The sequence below is a fragment of the Rhagoletis pomonella genome, unplaced genomic scaffold (genome assembly GCF_013731165.1).
Source record: "Rhagoletis pomonella isolate Grant_MI unplaced genomic scaffold, Rhpom_1.0 Rhpom_scaffold_00009, whole genome shotgun sequence".
NCBI lineage: Eukaryota > Metazoa > Arthropoda > Insecta > Diptera > Tephritidae > Rhagoletis > Rhagoletis pomonella.
In genome coordinates, this window is record NW_023458563.1 from 6,105,503 (window position 1) to 6,119,126 (window position 13,624).

General features: G+C 35.6%; 1 protein-coding gene across 2 annotated transcripts in view; it reads left to right on the forward strand.

Annotated features, from left to right (window-relative positions):
* Nucleotides 1-13,624, forward strand: part of LOC118745558 (glutamate receptor ionotropic, kainate 2-like) — a 637,377-nt gene that overhangs the window by 97,975 nt on the left and 525,778 nt on the right. Inside the window, exons 1-3 of one of the 2 annotated variants that reach the window (XM_036479032.1) lie at nucleotides 10,105-10,195; nucleotides 10,274-10,681; nucleotides 10,808-10,912. In XM_036479032.1, coding sequence (XP_036334925.1) covers nucleotides 10,466-10,681; nucleotides 10,808-10,912 — 321 coding nt within the window. In that variant the 5' untranslated portion in view covers nucleotides 10,105-10,195; nucleotides 10,274-10,465. Of the gene's footprint in view, nucleotides 1-10,104; nucleotides 10,196-10,273; nucleotides 10,682-10,807; nucleotides 10,913-13,624 lie in introns of those variants that run through there. The other variant, XM_036479033.1, reaches the window with a different exon arrangement.

Here is a 13,624-nt window from a genome sequence, read left to right on the forward strand (position 1 = left end):
AAAAAATGGTTAAATAAACAATTGGGTATTATTATCGGGAATCTCCTGCAGATAAGCAGAGTTCTGTAGTAGAGAGCATAAAAATTCCGACTTACATTTTTCACATGCATTTTTGGACCACCCTAATGTACATGCATGCAATGGGAAAACTTAGAGAAGGCGAGGATGCCAAAATTGCGACATTCCTATGGCTGGTGGGATCGAAGGCAGTTGAAATTTACAGCACCCTCTTCCCAAATGATGTGTCAACAGAGCAGGTGCTTGGTATGGGCAGATCCGCGGATACTGACGGTGCTGAGAGTGCACGTTCACTAGCACATGTGCTCAACGCCTTTGACGCCTAAAAAACGTGACTATGGAATCGTTCAAATACAACACGATTACCCAAAAGGAAAAACAACCGTTTTCTGAGTTCGAAACGGTGTTGCGTTCCCAAATTCGCTATTGCGAATTCAACTGTAGCTGTGGTCAATCCTATAATGACCGTATGTTACGGGACCGAATCATTCTGGGTATATACGACAAATCACTGCAGCTTAAATTGCTTCACGGAAAGGATGAGCCGCTGTCACAAAAAATTAAAAATGTAATGTGTACGAAGCGGCAAATGCCAACAAAATCCTTTTCGACCAAGGAACTCCGAGATCCGTCAATGCAACCACTCGTTTTTGCTATAACTGTGGGCAACAATTTTCGCTCGGACATCTAAATGTGTGCAAAGCCAAAGACGTAGTATGCAGAGGCTGTGACAAAAAGGGCCATTTTGTTGTTTGTGGTAAAAAAAAAGCCCTCAACCATCACAGTTCCCGGATAAGAAAACATCAAGCAGCAGACAGAATACAAACCCCGGATCGTACAACAAACAACATGGACAGGTGCACTCAGTGGGAGATTATTATAACTGGATCGAAGAAGGTAAACCTAACTGTAAAATAGAATCAATAAGTGGATCATTATATTATACTCATATTTATAGAATAAATACGAATAATAATGGACTAGTAAAAAGAAAGTGGACCAAGAAATACTATATACAGAATATCCCGATTAGATTTAAAATAGACTCCGGATCCGATGTGAACTGCATTCCTATCAATTACCTTTCTAAACATAAAATTAAAGTTAACAATAAATTTGACGACTATCCAATATATGATTACAGTGGCAATAAAATTAATATTATTGGTACAGTAATACTGAATTGCATTGATTCTGATTTGAATACAGAACAAAAGGCAGACTTTGTTGTTGTGAATCACACAGATGTTCCATTTCTAGGGTTAGGCACTAGTGTAAACTTTCGATATTAATACAATAAATGCTAGAATGACACTTTTACGAAAAGACAGGGATGACTTCATCACGCAAAACATTACTGCCTTTAGTGGTTTAAGTAAGTTTCCGTGGACTGTTTCAATAGCATTGAAAGATGGGGCTACTCCATGTGTGCACTATAAAAAGAGAATTCCATTGAGTTTGTTAGAGCGCTTCGGATGTGAGATTGAAGAGATGGTAGGTAATAATGTTATATCGCCCGTCAATTATCCTTCGGACTGGGTGCATAATGTACAGCTTTTAGAAAAGAAAAACGATATTCGAGTTTGCCTGGATCCAAAACTATTAAATAAGTGCATAAAACGTGAACACTTTCTGATTCCGACCTTCGACTACGTCACCAGTCAATTAGCTAACAAGTTCATATTAACTGTACTCGATCTTAGCAGTGGGTTTTGACACATGGAATTGGGCGAGCCAAGTTCGAACTTAACGACACTTATGACACCGTTTGGCTGTTATAAATTCAATCGCGTGGCCTTTGGGTTAAATTGCGCACCCGAAATGTTTCAAAGCGAAATGGTCAAATATTTCGGCGATATCCCAGGGGTCATAATTTATTTTGATGATATGGCCATTGTTGCAGAGGACTTAGAATGGCACGACGAGACGCTCGCAAAAGTTATTCCACGAGCAGTTGAAAAAGGCATAAAATTCAATATCGTCAAACGGAAATGAAATTCATTGGCCGTATAGTTTCAAAAGGTACCATCAAACCGCATAGTAAATATTGCGGGGCAATTCGCGGACTTAAAAAACCAGAAAATAAAAGCGATGTCATGGTATAGGTATGCTTAAGTTTTTAGCAGCATATATCCCCAACTTATCAAAACAATCGACTAAGTTACATGAATTAACACATAATGATATCCGGTTTCAGTGGACTGATGCTCATGAACATGAGTTTCAGAAACTCATCAGTATTATTACATCTGAACCTGTGTTAGCTAGACAAGGAAAAGCCTATTGTTATTTAAACGGACGCTTCAAAAGATGGTCTAGGTTGTGTGTTACTTCAAGAAGGTCACCCTGTGGCTTATTCTTCTCGCACGCTGAGTAAAGCAGAGCAGAAGTGGGCACAAATAGAGAAGGAGTTACTGGCTATAGTATTCTCCTCTACTAAGTTCCATTATTATCTTTAAGGTCGTGAACTTTTAGTACAAAGTAATCACAAACCGCTAAAAACACTTTTGAAGAAAGAAATCAAAAAGTGGCGCCCATGTTACAGGTCATGTTCATGTTCTTGCTTAAGTACCCAAAAATGGAGGTAATTTATACTCCGGGTAAGCAAATGTTGGTTGCTGACTGTCTCTCTATGGCAGCACTACTCGAGACTGCTGAAATTGACGAACTAAAGGGAGTTATTCACACCCTGACGAAAAAAGTTTGTATGTCAAAATACAATTACGATATATGCTGCAAGCATATAGATGAAGATGAAGAGTACAAAAAGTTGTGTCTATTTGCGCAACAAGGATGTCCCAAATATCAAGAGTTGACTGAACTAAGCAAACAATTTCACAAATACAAGTCGGAAATACACTTTGAAAATAACATGTTGTTCAAGAACCATCGACTAATAATTCCCACGGCATTACAACCACAAGTTGGCAAGTGGCTGAACATGCCACATCTTGGAATAGAAAAGACACTGGAAAAAGCCAGATCTTTGTATTTTTGGCCGCATATGGGTAAACAGATAAAAGACTTAATTACTGGGTATGCTGTGTGTGAAACTTTCAGACGTAATAATGCAAAAGAGCCATTGAGTCAAGACGACGCAACTAAGTATACTTTTCAAACAGTAGGGAATGATATTTTTGAATATGCGGGTAGATATTACATTTCCCTGATTGATGCTCACCCTAACTTTGTGCTGGCAGAAAAGCTGGCAAATAAACTGCCAGTTGCGTGACTCATACACTGAAACAAATATTTACGAGGGTGGGTTATCCAACAATGATACGGTGCGCAACAACCCTTTTAATTCGGTAGAAACAGAAAATTTCTTTAGTGATGCGAATATTGTAGTTAAATTTTCAAGTCCCAGATATCCCCAAAGCAACGGATTGGCTGAAAAAGCAGTAGCGATTGCAAAAAATCTGTTGAAACGCTGCTACGAGGCGAACGAAAAAGATAAATTTCAATATCATCTCCTGGAATATAACAACTCCGCAGTCGCAGACATGCACCATCGCAGACATGCTCCAACACAATTATTTTTCGGCAGTTTAGTAAAAACATAGCTCCCAACTTTTGTTCATGAATTCAGTTGACGAATCAAACGCACAGGAAAGAATTAAAAGAAAAAAGGAAAACCAAAAACATTACTTTGATCGCAATGTAAAATTATTACCGGAATTACTGGTAGGAGATTTAATTTTTAAGAAAAACGGGAAAAAAATATATATTTTAGACGTAATCGAAGATAGCCAAAAGTAAAAATAATGTAAAAGCTAATACTGAAATGTCGTTAGAAGAACTAAACGAATGTAATGACAGGAAATTCGATGATTTGTAACCATCTTCACCACAGCTTGGGCTAAATAACGAGCCAGAACCAATTGTTCCTTCCACTTTGTCAAACAGCATGCCTATGAATCGTAGTGAAATAAGACATGATAGTGAATTGATAATGGCGTCGGACACTGAGCCTTCAACAGGTCATAATAAAGACCAACCGACTTTTTCTTCAAAGCAGCACTATCAGACGCGAAGTGGTCGTTCAGTTATTCCTCCCAAGCTGTATGGGATGATTAAAAAAAAAAGATAGCATGTAATAAGCAATACGTACAAGCCCTAATTTATACACTCAATTCCCATTGTATGTATTCTGAATAGGCCTTAAGTATTGCACTACCGAATTATGTTACATCAAAAATATTAACACAGTTGTATTATATTACAATTACTAATACAACAACTATAAGTTGGTTCATGATATGTAAAGAACATCTCGCTCACTTCCGGCTGGTATAGAAATCTGAAAAAATTCATAACATTTAGCGCGCTTAAAGTACGGAATTTTAATTAGCTTATTACTGTATTATAATAGAAAGCCACGCTTATTAGCCCGAACACAATGAAAACGACGAGCTACAGACCACAGCTGTCAAATTATTTTAACACGTACTCTTATGTAGGTAATTATTTTGGCGACGACCGGGCTACGCGACGGCTGTGGTTGTGGCCAGATTAGATCTATTTCTATTTTTCCGGCGACAGGTAAGGTTCTTCCTCTTCTTTTATTTCAAACGTATACAAATTCATGATGTCGCTGCCGTGTTCTAAAAAATCATGTCGTCATCGACAAAGCGTTTAAATAATGAAGATAACAAATTGGAAGCTGTGGCCCGTACCTCGTCGTTTTCAATGTGCTCAGAACTTATGTTGATACAATTTTTGAGGCGAAAATAGAAAATATCAATAAAAGTTAAGGTGGTAATTTACAAACAGTTACGCCTTTTTTCATTGTTTCTTTGCTTAAACTTTTTTCAGGTTTATTATCGAATAACCTGAGGGGAGAGTAATATATTTATTTGAAGTAGGTAAAATATATAAAAAAAATACCGTTCGCAAAATAAAACAAAACGGCTTTCAATAATAGAAAAACAGCTTTGTTAGTGGCTTATTATTTGGGTCGTATAATGCTGTTTTTAATTTTTCGTTTTTACCACCATAAAAAAAATTAAAAAGGGGGAGGGACAAAAAAATAGCACTTCGTTTCGAAATGGCCCACTTAAATATCGACTGCTTTTCCCCTGCCGAATGAACTATAAGTGCAACTATGTGCTTCGATTTTGCAGTTCTCAAGCTTAATTCTATGCATATAATAAAATTGTAAAAGACCGATGTCTGTACATTATAGATACTCAAGAAATATTAACAGCGAGGTCTTTATTAGAGCAACAGAAACCAAATCAATAGTTTTTAGAAATTTTGTCTGTCTGTCTGTTGGTATGTTTGCACGCACATCAGCCAAAAACTAATGGATGAAATTGAATGCACGGGGCTATTCGGAAATGCACAAAAACCAAGCATCATCAGTGTCTTTCTAAACTATAATTGATGGAAATGCGCAATATGCGCAAACGCGGTTAGGTGTCGAATTGGAACTAAGTTGCGCAAATTGTTTATATTTATATTTATTATAGTTTAGAAGTAAAAGACACTGATGCTTTGGTTTGCTGCATTTCCGAATAGGGTACACTTTTCACCGCTGCACTGCTAGAGGTCCAATTTAAAATATTGAAAACAATATAAGGGAGGCCATTTTTGTAAATTTCAGTTAAAGTAAATTGATAAGATAAAGTAAATGTTGAAGTTTGGCTGTAAAAAGTAAAAGGTTAAAGAAAGCCTACTGCCACAGCTACACAAAGGCGTTGGGCTGAGCGTTTTCTGACGCCTAGCGTTAACTCCGAAATGCAATATCTAAACAAAATCGGCAACGCTACGTCAAATGAAGAAATAACACCAATAAGCATATGATTGTTTGTGTGAACTACGAAAGTTACAGTTTCGCCGTTTTCTGCAGCCAACTTCATTTCCTAACGCCCTGTCAACATCGGATTTTCTAATCGCTAAGCGTGTACGCCGCGTTATTTCGGTATGCTTCATACAAATTGTATGGGCATGAGAATTTTTTTACAGCCAGATGGCTTTTAAACGCAAAAATATTTTTTGGGAGGTTGCCACCTGTTTGAAAATTTTAATTTAATTTAATTATTAAATACTCGCAAATACTCGGCATGCTTCGCTGCTCCTTAAAAGTATTTTTGTTTTGTTACTCTCACAAAATTTGAAAATATTAGTTGATACTGCAGTACATATTTGTATAGTAGGCAAATTTTTTTCAAATTATGTAAATATACGGTATTTGATTATTGAATTACTACACGTTTGAGGAAAGGGTGCGATAGTAGACTCCAGTTATAAGAGTATAAATTAAATTTCCAAGAGATAGTCGGTACTTTATATATTTTCTGATTACCTTCGAATAGATATTAACTAACACCCATACTCGAAAAAAATAAACAATTCTTCATAGATCGAAATTTGTTTTTTAAATCTAACCTCATAAAGGTCTTTAAATATATTTTATAAATGAGGCCATACGAGTTTTGAGAGAGAGTTACAACACAAAAATACATTTAAGGCGCAGCGAAGCACGCCGGGTAATTGCTAGTTATTAACCCTGGACAGTCATCGTTTTTTTTGTACATTAACGTCATCCTTCGTCATTTTGACGACAACTAATTTGAAATCCAAATTAAATGGATAGTGAGCATAAATAATGTGAATAATTGATTTTATTCTTTTTAATAAGGAAATAATAACAATGAAAAATTGATATTAAAAAGGGAACATATATTCTTTAAACTTAAAATCAATATTTCACAGAACAATAAAAACTTAGTAACAATGAAAATAACATCGTGCGTAGTCGTTTTGACGAAAGATGACGGTTTAGGATTAATAAGGATACTGGCTATGTTATGGCTCACTTATATTCTATGCCCTTTCTGATAACGAAAGTTCTGCCACGTTTGCACGAAAAATTGTTTTTGGAGTCTAGGGAGAGTTTTGTTAAATGAATAAAGAAAACACTGAAAATCGGGACTAAATCGGTACAAATATGAAAAATCGGGGCACTATACGTCCTGTCTTTTAAAAAATATTCAGCGGGACTTTGTCTTCTTCTTTATTGGCGCTGTAACCGCCTAAGCGATTTTGGTCGAGTTCAAAACAGCACGCCAGTAATTTCTCTTCTGTGATAACTGACGCCAATTGGAAATGCCGAGTGAAGCCAAGTCCTTCTACACCTGGTCTTTCCAACGCAGAGGAGGCCTTCCTCTTCCTCTGTTACCAGCATCGCGGCCCGCGTTGAATATTTTCAGAGCAGGAGCGTTTCTGTCAATTCGAACGACATTTTCTCAAAATTGGTACTGTCCCGCCAAAATCGGTACTAATTGTTATCGTATATATAGGACTAGGCTTGATGGGATTTTTTATCGGGTAAATAAAAAAAAAACATATTTCTTTAAATTTTTTTAAATTTGACCATCGACAATTTCCACACTTCCAAAATATGGAGTAATATCTAAAACTAATATATTTTGAAATAAACTGATACCTTATATATTGTAACCGCATATAAATTGTCGAATTTAGGCGACTTTTCTTAAATACGGCCTGGAATTTATATGTGTGTATGTACCAGAATTTCAGATTTTTAGAGCAGTGTGGCTTAGGAGTTCATTAATATTTATTCAAAACTGATACATACAATCGCTCTTTAGTAAAAAACGGGGGTTTCTAGAAATTTTAGGAAAATGGGGGTGGTTTTTGTGTTTCCCAAAAACTACTCGACCAAATTTGGTACAAACATTGTGCTTAGCCTCCTTAAATACTGTCTTGAACATTTTTGAAATCGGAAAAAACCTACTACTCCTAAAATACAGCAAGCTTTGAGTTTTTTGAAATTACCGTTATGTTGGTGGAGCCCGCGGTTTTAGTCATATTTCAAAAATTTTCAATATGGCTCTTAAGAAGCCTAAGTGCAATGCGTTCACGAAATTTGGTTGAGATAAGTCAAGTAGTTTTTGAGATACACATATGATATAACTGGGCGGTGCCACCCCCATTTTCCTAAAATTTCCTGAAACACTACTTTTTTTTGCTAAGAGCGATTGTATATACTTTTAATAAATATTGATGAATTCCTTAGCCACATTGGTCAAAAAACCTGAAATTCCGGTACATAATAGTAATAGATTGGCGCTTACACATATGTTAGTGTTTGGCCGAGCTCCTCCTCCGATTTGTGGCGTGCGCCTTGATGTTGTCACACAGAGGGAAGTGACCTACAGCGATTGTATTTTTATGAGAAACTCTTTTTTTCATGGCAGAAATACACTCGGAGGGTTGCCATTGCCTGCCGAGGGGCGACCGCTGTTAAGAAAAAACCTTTTTTCTACATTTTTTTTTGCGATGTTGCATTGACCAGGGCTTGAACCCAGGCACTGCTTACCACTACATCACAGCGGCCGGTACATACACACATATAAATTCAAGGCCGTATTCAAGAAAAGTCGCCTAACTTCGAAAATGTTAATGCGATTGTAATAAATGAGGTATCAGTTTATTTGAAAATAGATTTTATTTTAGATAGTATTCCAAATTCTGAAATTGTAGAAATTATCGATGGTCTAAATTAAAAAAACTAAGTGAAATATGGGTCTTTTTTTAATTTACCCAATAAAAAATCCCAACAAGCCTAGTCCGACAATAGATTATTATATATCATTTTAAAGGCCTATATATCCTCTTCTCTTGACCTTTAAAACATCTATAAAAATATTACTCATAGAAACGAATAGTAGTAGTCTTGAAATTTCCAAAAAAGCATTTTATATGGGCAGCCTAATGTACATACCGATTTTTAAGTAAAATCTAAGTACTTTAATACATATGTATATATGTATGTTTGTATAAAAACTGATTCATAAAAATTTTAATATTTTAAGACAGTCTGTATTTGAGCCATGCTTTTTTCAGTTGGACGGATTTCGTAAAACAAATTATGTCATGTCTCCGATTCGCTTCAATAAAGGCGTGGAACACAAGTTGTTAACGAAGCGATATTCTGTCGAAATCCGCAATAAAATCTGCGTTTTGCTAACTTTAGTCCTGCAATTACCACGCCAATTTCTAGGAGCTTGTCGCCTTAAAGAAAAATCTTGCCGTACAAATATTATATCTGGATAGGTATTCTATCGGAATCCGCAATAAAATTTTACTTTTTGCAAAAACCCGATGTTTGACACCTTAATAAATATATATCAACATAAGTTTTTGAAAACAAAAAATTGTTGATTCTCACAAAATAAACCATCTCGTCATAAATAAAAATATTTTAAAAATAGTTTTTGAAAACCGCTCATTTTTTCTAAACATAAATAGCTCAGTTATACTTGGGACAATCTTGACCATCTTATACATATATACAAATGTTAAACCCGTTTCTTTAGCTTTAAAATGACGAAGTCTCTACGATGAGCAGAACCCGAGATATAACGATTTCAAGAAGCACATGATTAGTCAGAATCACGAAAAAATGCATGCTTTGACAGATCCGAAGAAAAAAAAGAAAAAAAGCACGTGTTAGCTTATTTCATATTTAGAACCCATAAAAAACATTTTAACCCAATCGAAAGTGTGGCACCAAATTTGGTGTCCGATATGAAAAAGAATGTCTCATTTTCCGTTTTAAATTTAATATATGTACATCAGTATGTACTTATCTAGGCATTCTACAATAGTTTCTCTGTAAGGCATTCTTTGTTCGCTTCTCTGGATTTTGTTTATCCATGCGTTCTCCCTTCGTTCGAAGGTAATGCAGCGGGTAAGGGCTTACGGCCAATGACATGCTCATGTTAACATAATGCTTTCTTGAAGCGAAAGGGTAAGCGATTCCCATCTTCTATTTCGATTGCATCTTAATTTCTGTGAAAATCATGTTTTTTGCTGGGAAAGTACCTATGTTCTCTGTGCTAATGCAAGCAACCAAAACTGCTAGTGCAGCAGCTTCGCCGGTTCCATTAACAGATACCTTGTGGGTAGTATAAGTTATACTTATTTTGTGTTAGTAGATTTAGTGTTCGTTTTGGTACTCATAGGCTCAGCCAACTGCTGACCAAAATTACAAATATTGTTAAATAAACAGTAAAGTTGTTTTTTATTTGACATATCTAGCGCCAGAGCAATCAGGTCCATATTAGTTACCGTCAAAAATCGAATCGATGGTATTTATTCAGAAACTTAATGGGACCAGTCAATTGGATAGAAAATTTCCAGCCGGGTACTTTCACATATTTAATACGATTTTTAGAAGTTTCCTAAGAATAAAACAAACCGTTTTTTTTTATTAATCTCTTAGGCTTCTATCAATGGTTTGACTGGACGCGTTAACTTTGCTGAGGGCCGTCGGAATAAATTTCAAATTGATTTACTTAAACTCAAGCGTGACAAGATTCAAAAAGTTGGTTTCTGGAAGCCAGAAGTTGGAGTTAACATTACTGATCCGACTGCCTTCTATGATGTTCATACCGCCAATACTACTCTGGTTGTAATGACGCGAGAAGAGAAACCTTATGTAATGGTTAAAAATGGCGTTAATAAAACTGGCAATGTTCGTTTTGAAGGATTTTGTATCGATTTACTAAAGGCTATTGCTAAACAAGTTGGATTTCAATACAAAATCGAATTGGTCCCAGATAATATGTATGGGGTTTATAATCCAGATACAAATATTTGGAACGGCATTGTTCGAGAGCTTATGGAACGGGTAAGTTCTCATTGTAATATAAGTAATCTAAACAAAATTTAACACATCTTTTAAGAACAATATTAATCTAACCAGTTGAGTTAATAACCCAGCAAATACGTATATGTTTGCTTATCAAATTTCTAGCGGGCTGACCTGGCAGTCGCTTCGATGACTATAAATTATGCTCGTGAAAGCGTCATCGATTTTACTAAACCCTTCATGAATCTCGGGATCGGGATCTTATTTAAGGTATTTATAATTCACCTCTCCAAGAACATGCTGTATCAATATACAAATAAATTGCTTATATGGGTGATTATTTGTACAAATCGTAGGGACTCGAACAAAAAAACTAAATTTTGAACCATTTTTCCAATCGAAAAATTGAATATTAAGAAAATTTACTATTTCGCAGTTTCTTTTATCCTCCCATTCGGCTTTGTTTACTTTTACTTGAAAAGTGTTATCGTCGGCAGGAATGCGCAATCGTGTATTCTCTTGACACAAAAGTTCCCTGCGTTGAAACCGCGAGCTAGTGAGTCAAATTTCCAGTTCCGTACTAGATCTTTATCGCCAAAAACGAACCATTCCGATGCTTACTACACCATTTCCAGTTGGAAAGGAGAAAGCGTCAAATGAAAATGCGTAAGCGGCATTTTAAAATGAGAGTAGTCAATTATAAATGCGAAAGCGTCATTTGGAAGTAAGAATAGTCAATTTTAAATAAGAAAGCGTCCAATGAAAATGCGAAAGCGTCATTTAGAAATGAAATTTGTCAATTGGAAATGAGATTAGTCATTTGAAAATGCGAAAGCGTCATTTAGAAATGAGAATAGTCAATTTTAAATGCGAAAATGTCATTTGGAATTGAGAATACTCAATTGTAAATGGGAAAGTGTTAAACTAAAATACGAAAGCGTTATTTGGAATTGTAAATGAGAAACTCGTGTTTATTCGAAAATTGTTTAGTACGGATACTTATTATTAACAAGTACTTAAAAAAAAAAAACGACTTCTAACTAGAAACAGCGTTCACAGATCAAAACAAACTTTGCAAATGAATTGTAATAAAATTTGCTATCTGTTACTTATAATTATTTTTTCATTAAAATTACACGTTTACAATTAATAAAAAAGAAGAAGGGAACATTTTGGATCTACACATATTGCAAAAAATACATGGCGCGCACCAGGGAACTGCAATTATTCGTGTTTTAAAGTACATAATTGGTTGAATAACACAAGAAATAGTGTTAGTGGATATTAGTCATTAAAGAATATTCACACGTATGCACTTACACTATTTTATGCGCCCCGGCTAGCCAAACAGAGAGCATTCCGAAATAAGGATCCGAACACAGTCTTAATTTTGAGCTTGTTGGGATTGTTTTTTTGTAATCTTCAAAATATGCGCCTTTTTCTGAGGGCTTTTAGATCAATGAGCGTTAATGTTCATTTATGGGAGCGTTTTTGAGCATTCGTCTAACGGGACTTAAAAATAACTTGCAGCGACATTTGCAAAAGTGAAGTTTATAAGAACAGTTTTAAGTCAATTCTTGAGCCGTTAACGTGTGTATATTTTTTTTAATAAAAGAGGTGAATAATTATAAATATTTTTAAAAGCATGTCCAGAAACCTTTGCAGGAAGGAAGCTGCTGAAATCGTAGATTATATTAAAAAAAAAGAAAACATGTGTTTATTGTGTTTGATTTATACGGTTTTTGTCCAAAAATAAACTATATTTTTTATACAAAAATAACTTAAGTAAATAAATTGTTAAAACTTGTCAATATGTGGTACGCTTATAATTTTGGCACAGGATGTATAGTATGATTGTATATAGCATATGTATTTATATTTTTAATTATTAAAAAACTGTATATTTTAATAATAATAATAATAATAGATTGGCGCTTACACATATGTTAGTGTTTGGCCGAGCCTCTCCTCCGACTTGTGGCGTGCGCCTTGATGTTGTCACACAAAGCGGAGGGACCTACAGTTTTACGCCGACTCCGAACGGCGATTGTATTTTAATGAGAAGCTGTTTTTCATGGCAGAAATACACTCGGAGGTTTGCCATTGCCTGCCGAGGGACGACCGCTGTTAAGAAAAAACCTTTTTCAATTTTTTTTTGCGATATTGCTTTGACCAGGGGTTGAACCCAGGTGCTGATGAATGAAAGCGCGCACTGCTTGCCACTACACCACAGCGGCCGACATATTTATATTTTAATAACAAATAATATTAAAAAACTAGCAATACCCGGCGCGCGTTGCTACGCCAATGAAAAACACAAGTATTTAGAGTTTTGACATTGAATACCTTTTTATTTACTTCAATACTATGGTATAAACAATATTTTTAGTTGTTTCATTTGTTGTGTAAATATATAAATTTTGTGGTGTCCCAACTCGTGAACGGCCGACGTATAATTGGCCATGTGAAAAGCTCGAATTTTTCAAATCCAAACCCGCGATAGTTAATGATTGCCCTTGTGCTTTATTTATAGTTATTGCAAAGGGCAATACACAAAGGGAATTAAAGCCGCTTGAATTCGAACGGCAAGTCGTTGGAAATCATCGGTTTACGTGGAATCACCACATCTCCGCCTTCGAATTTACCGCAGATGATTGTTCCTCGATCAAATTCTGTGGTAATTTTTTTATTATCACTCTGATTTCGTTGCACAGCTTTGGCGCGATCAAGTTCCGAATAAGTATCACTGGTGGCTCCAAAGAATTAAGAAATTCAGTTCGGTAATTAACAGCTTGATCTTTGTCCATTTGTCCGTTTAATTTACTAACATTATCGTTCTTCGGAGCTAAAATTCCACGTTCGCAGAGCCATTCCGTATTTCGGTAGTTGATCGCTAAGTTCGGAAATACTCAGTCGATGACGTCTTGAATGCTCTGCTGAATTTGACAAAAGTTGGAAGGAAATGATATCTCATTTGTTGTG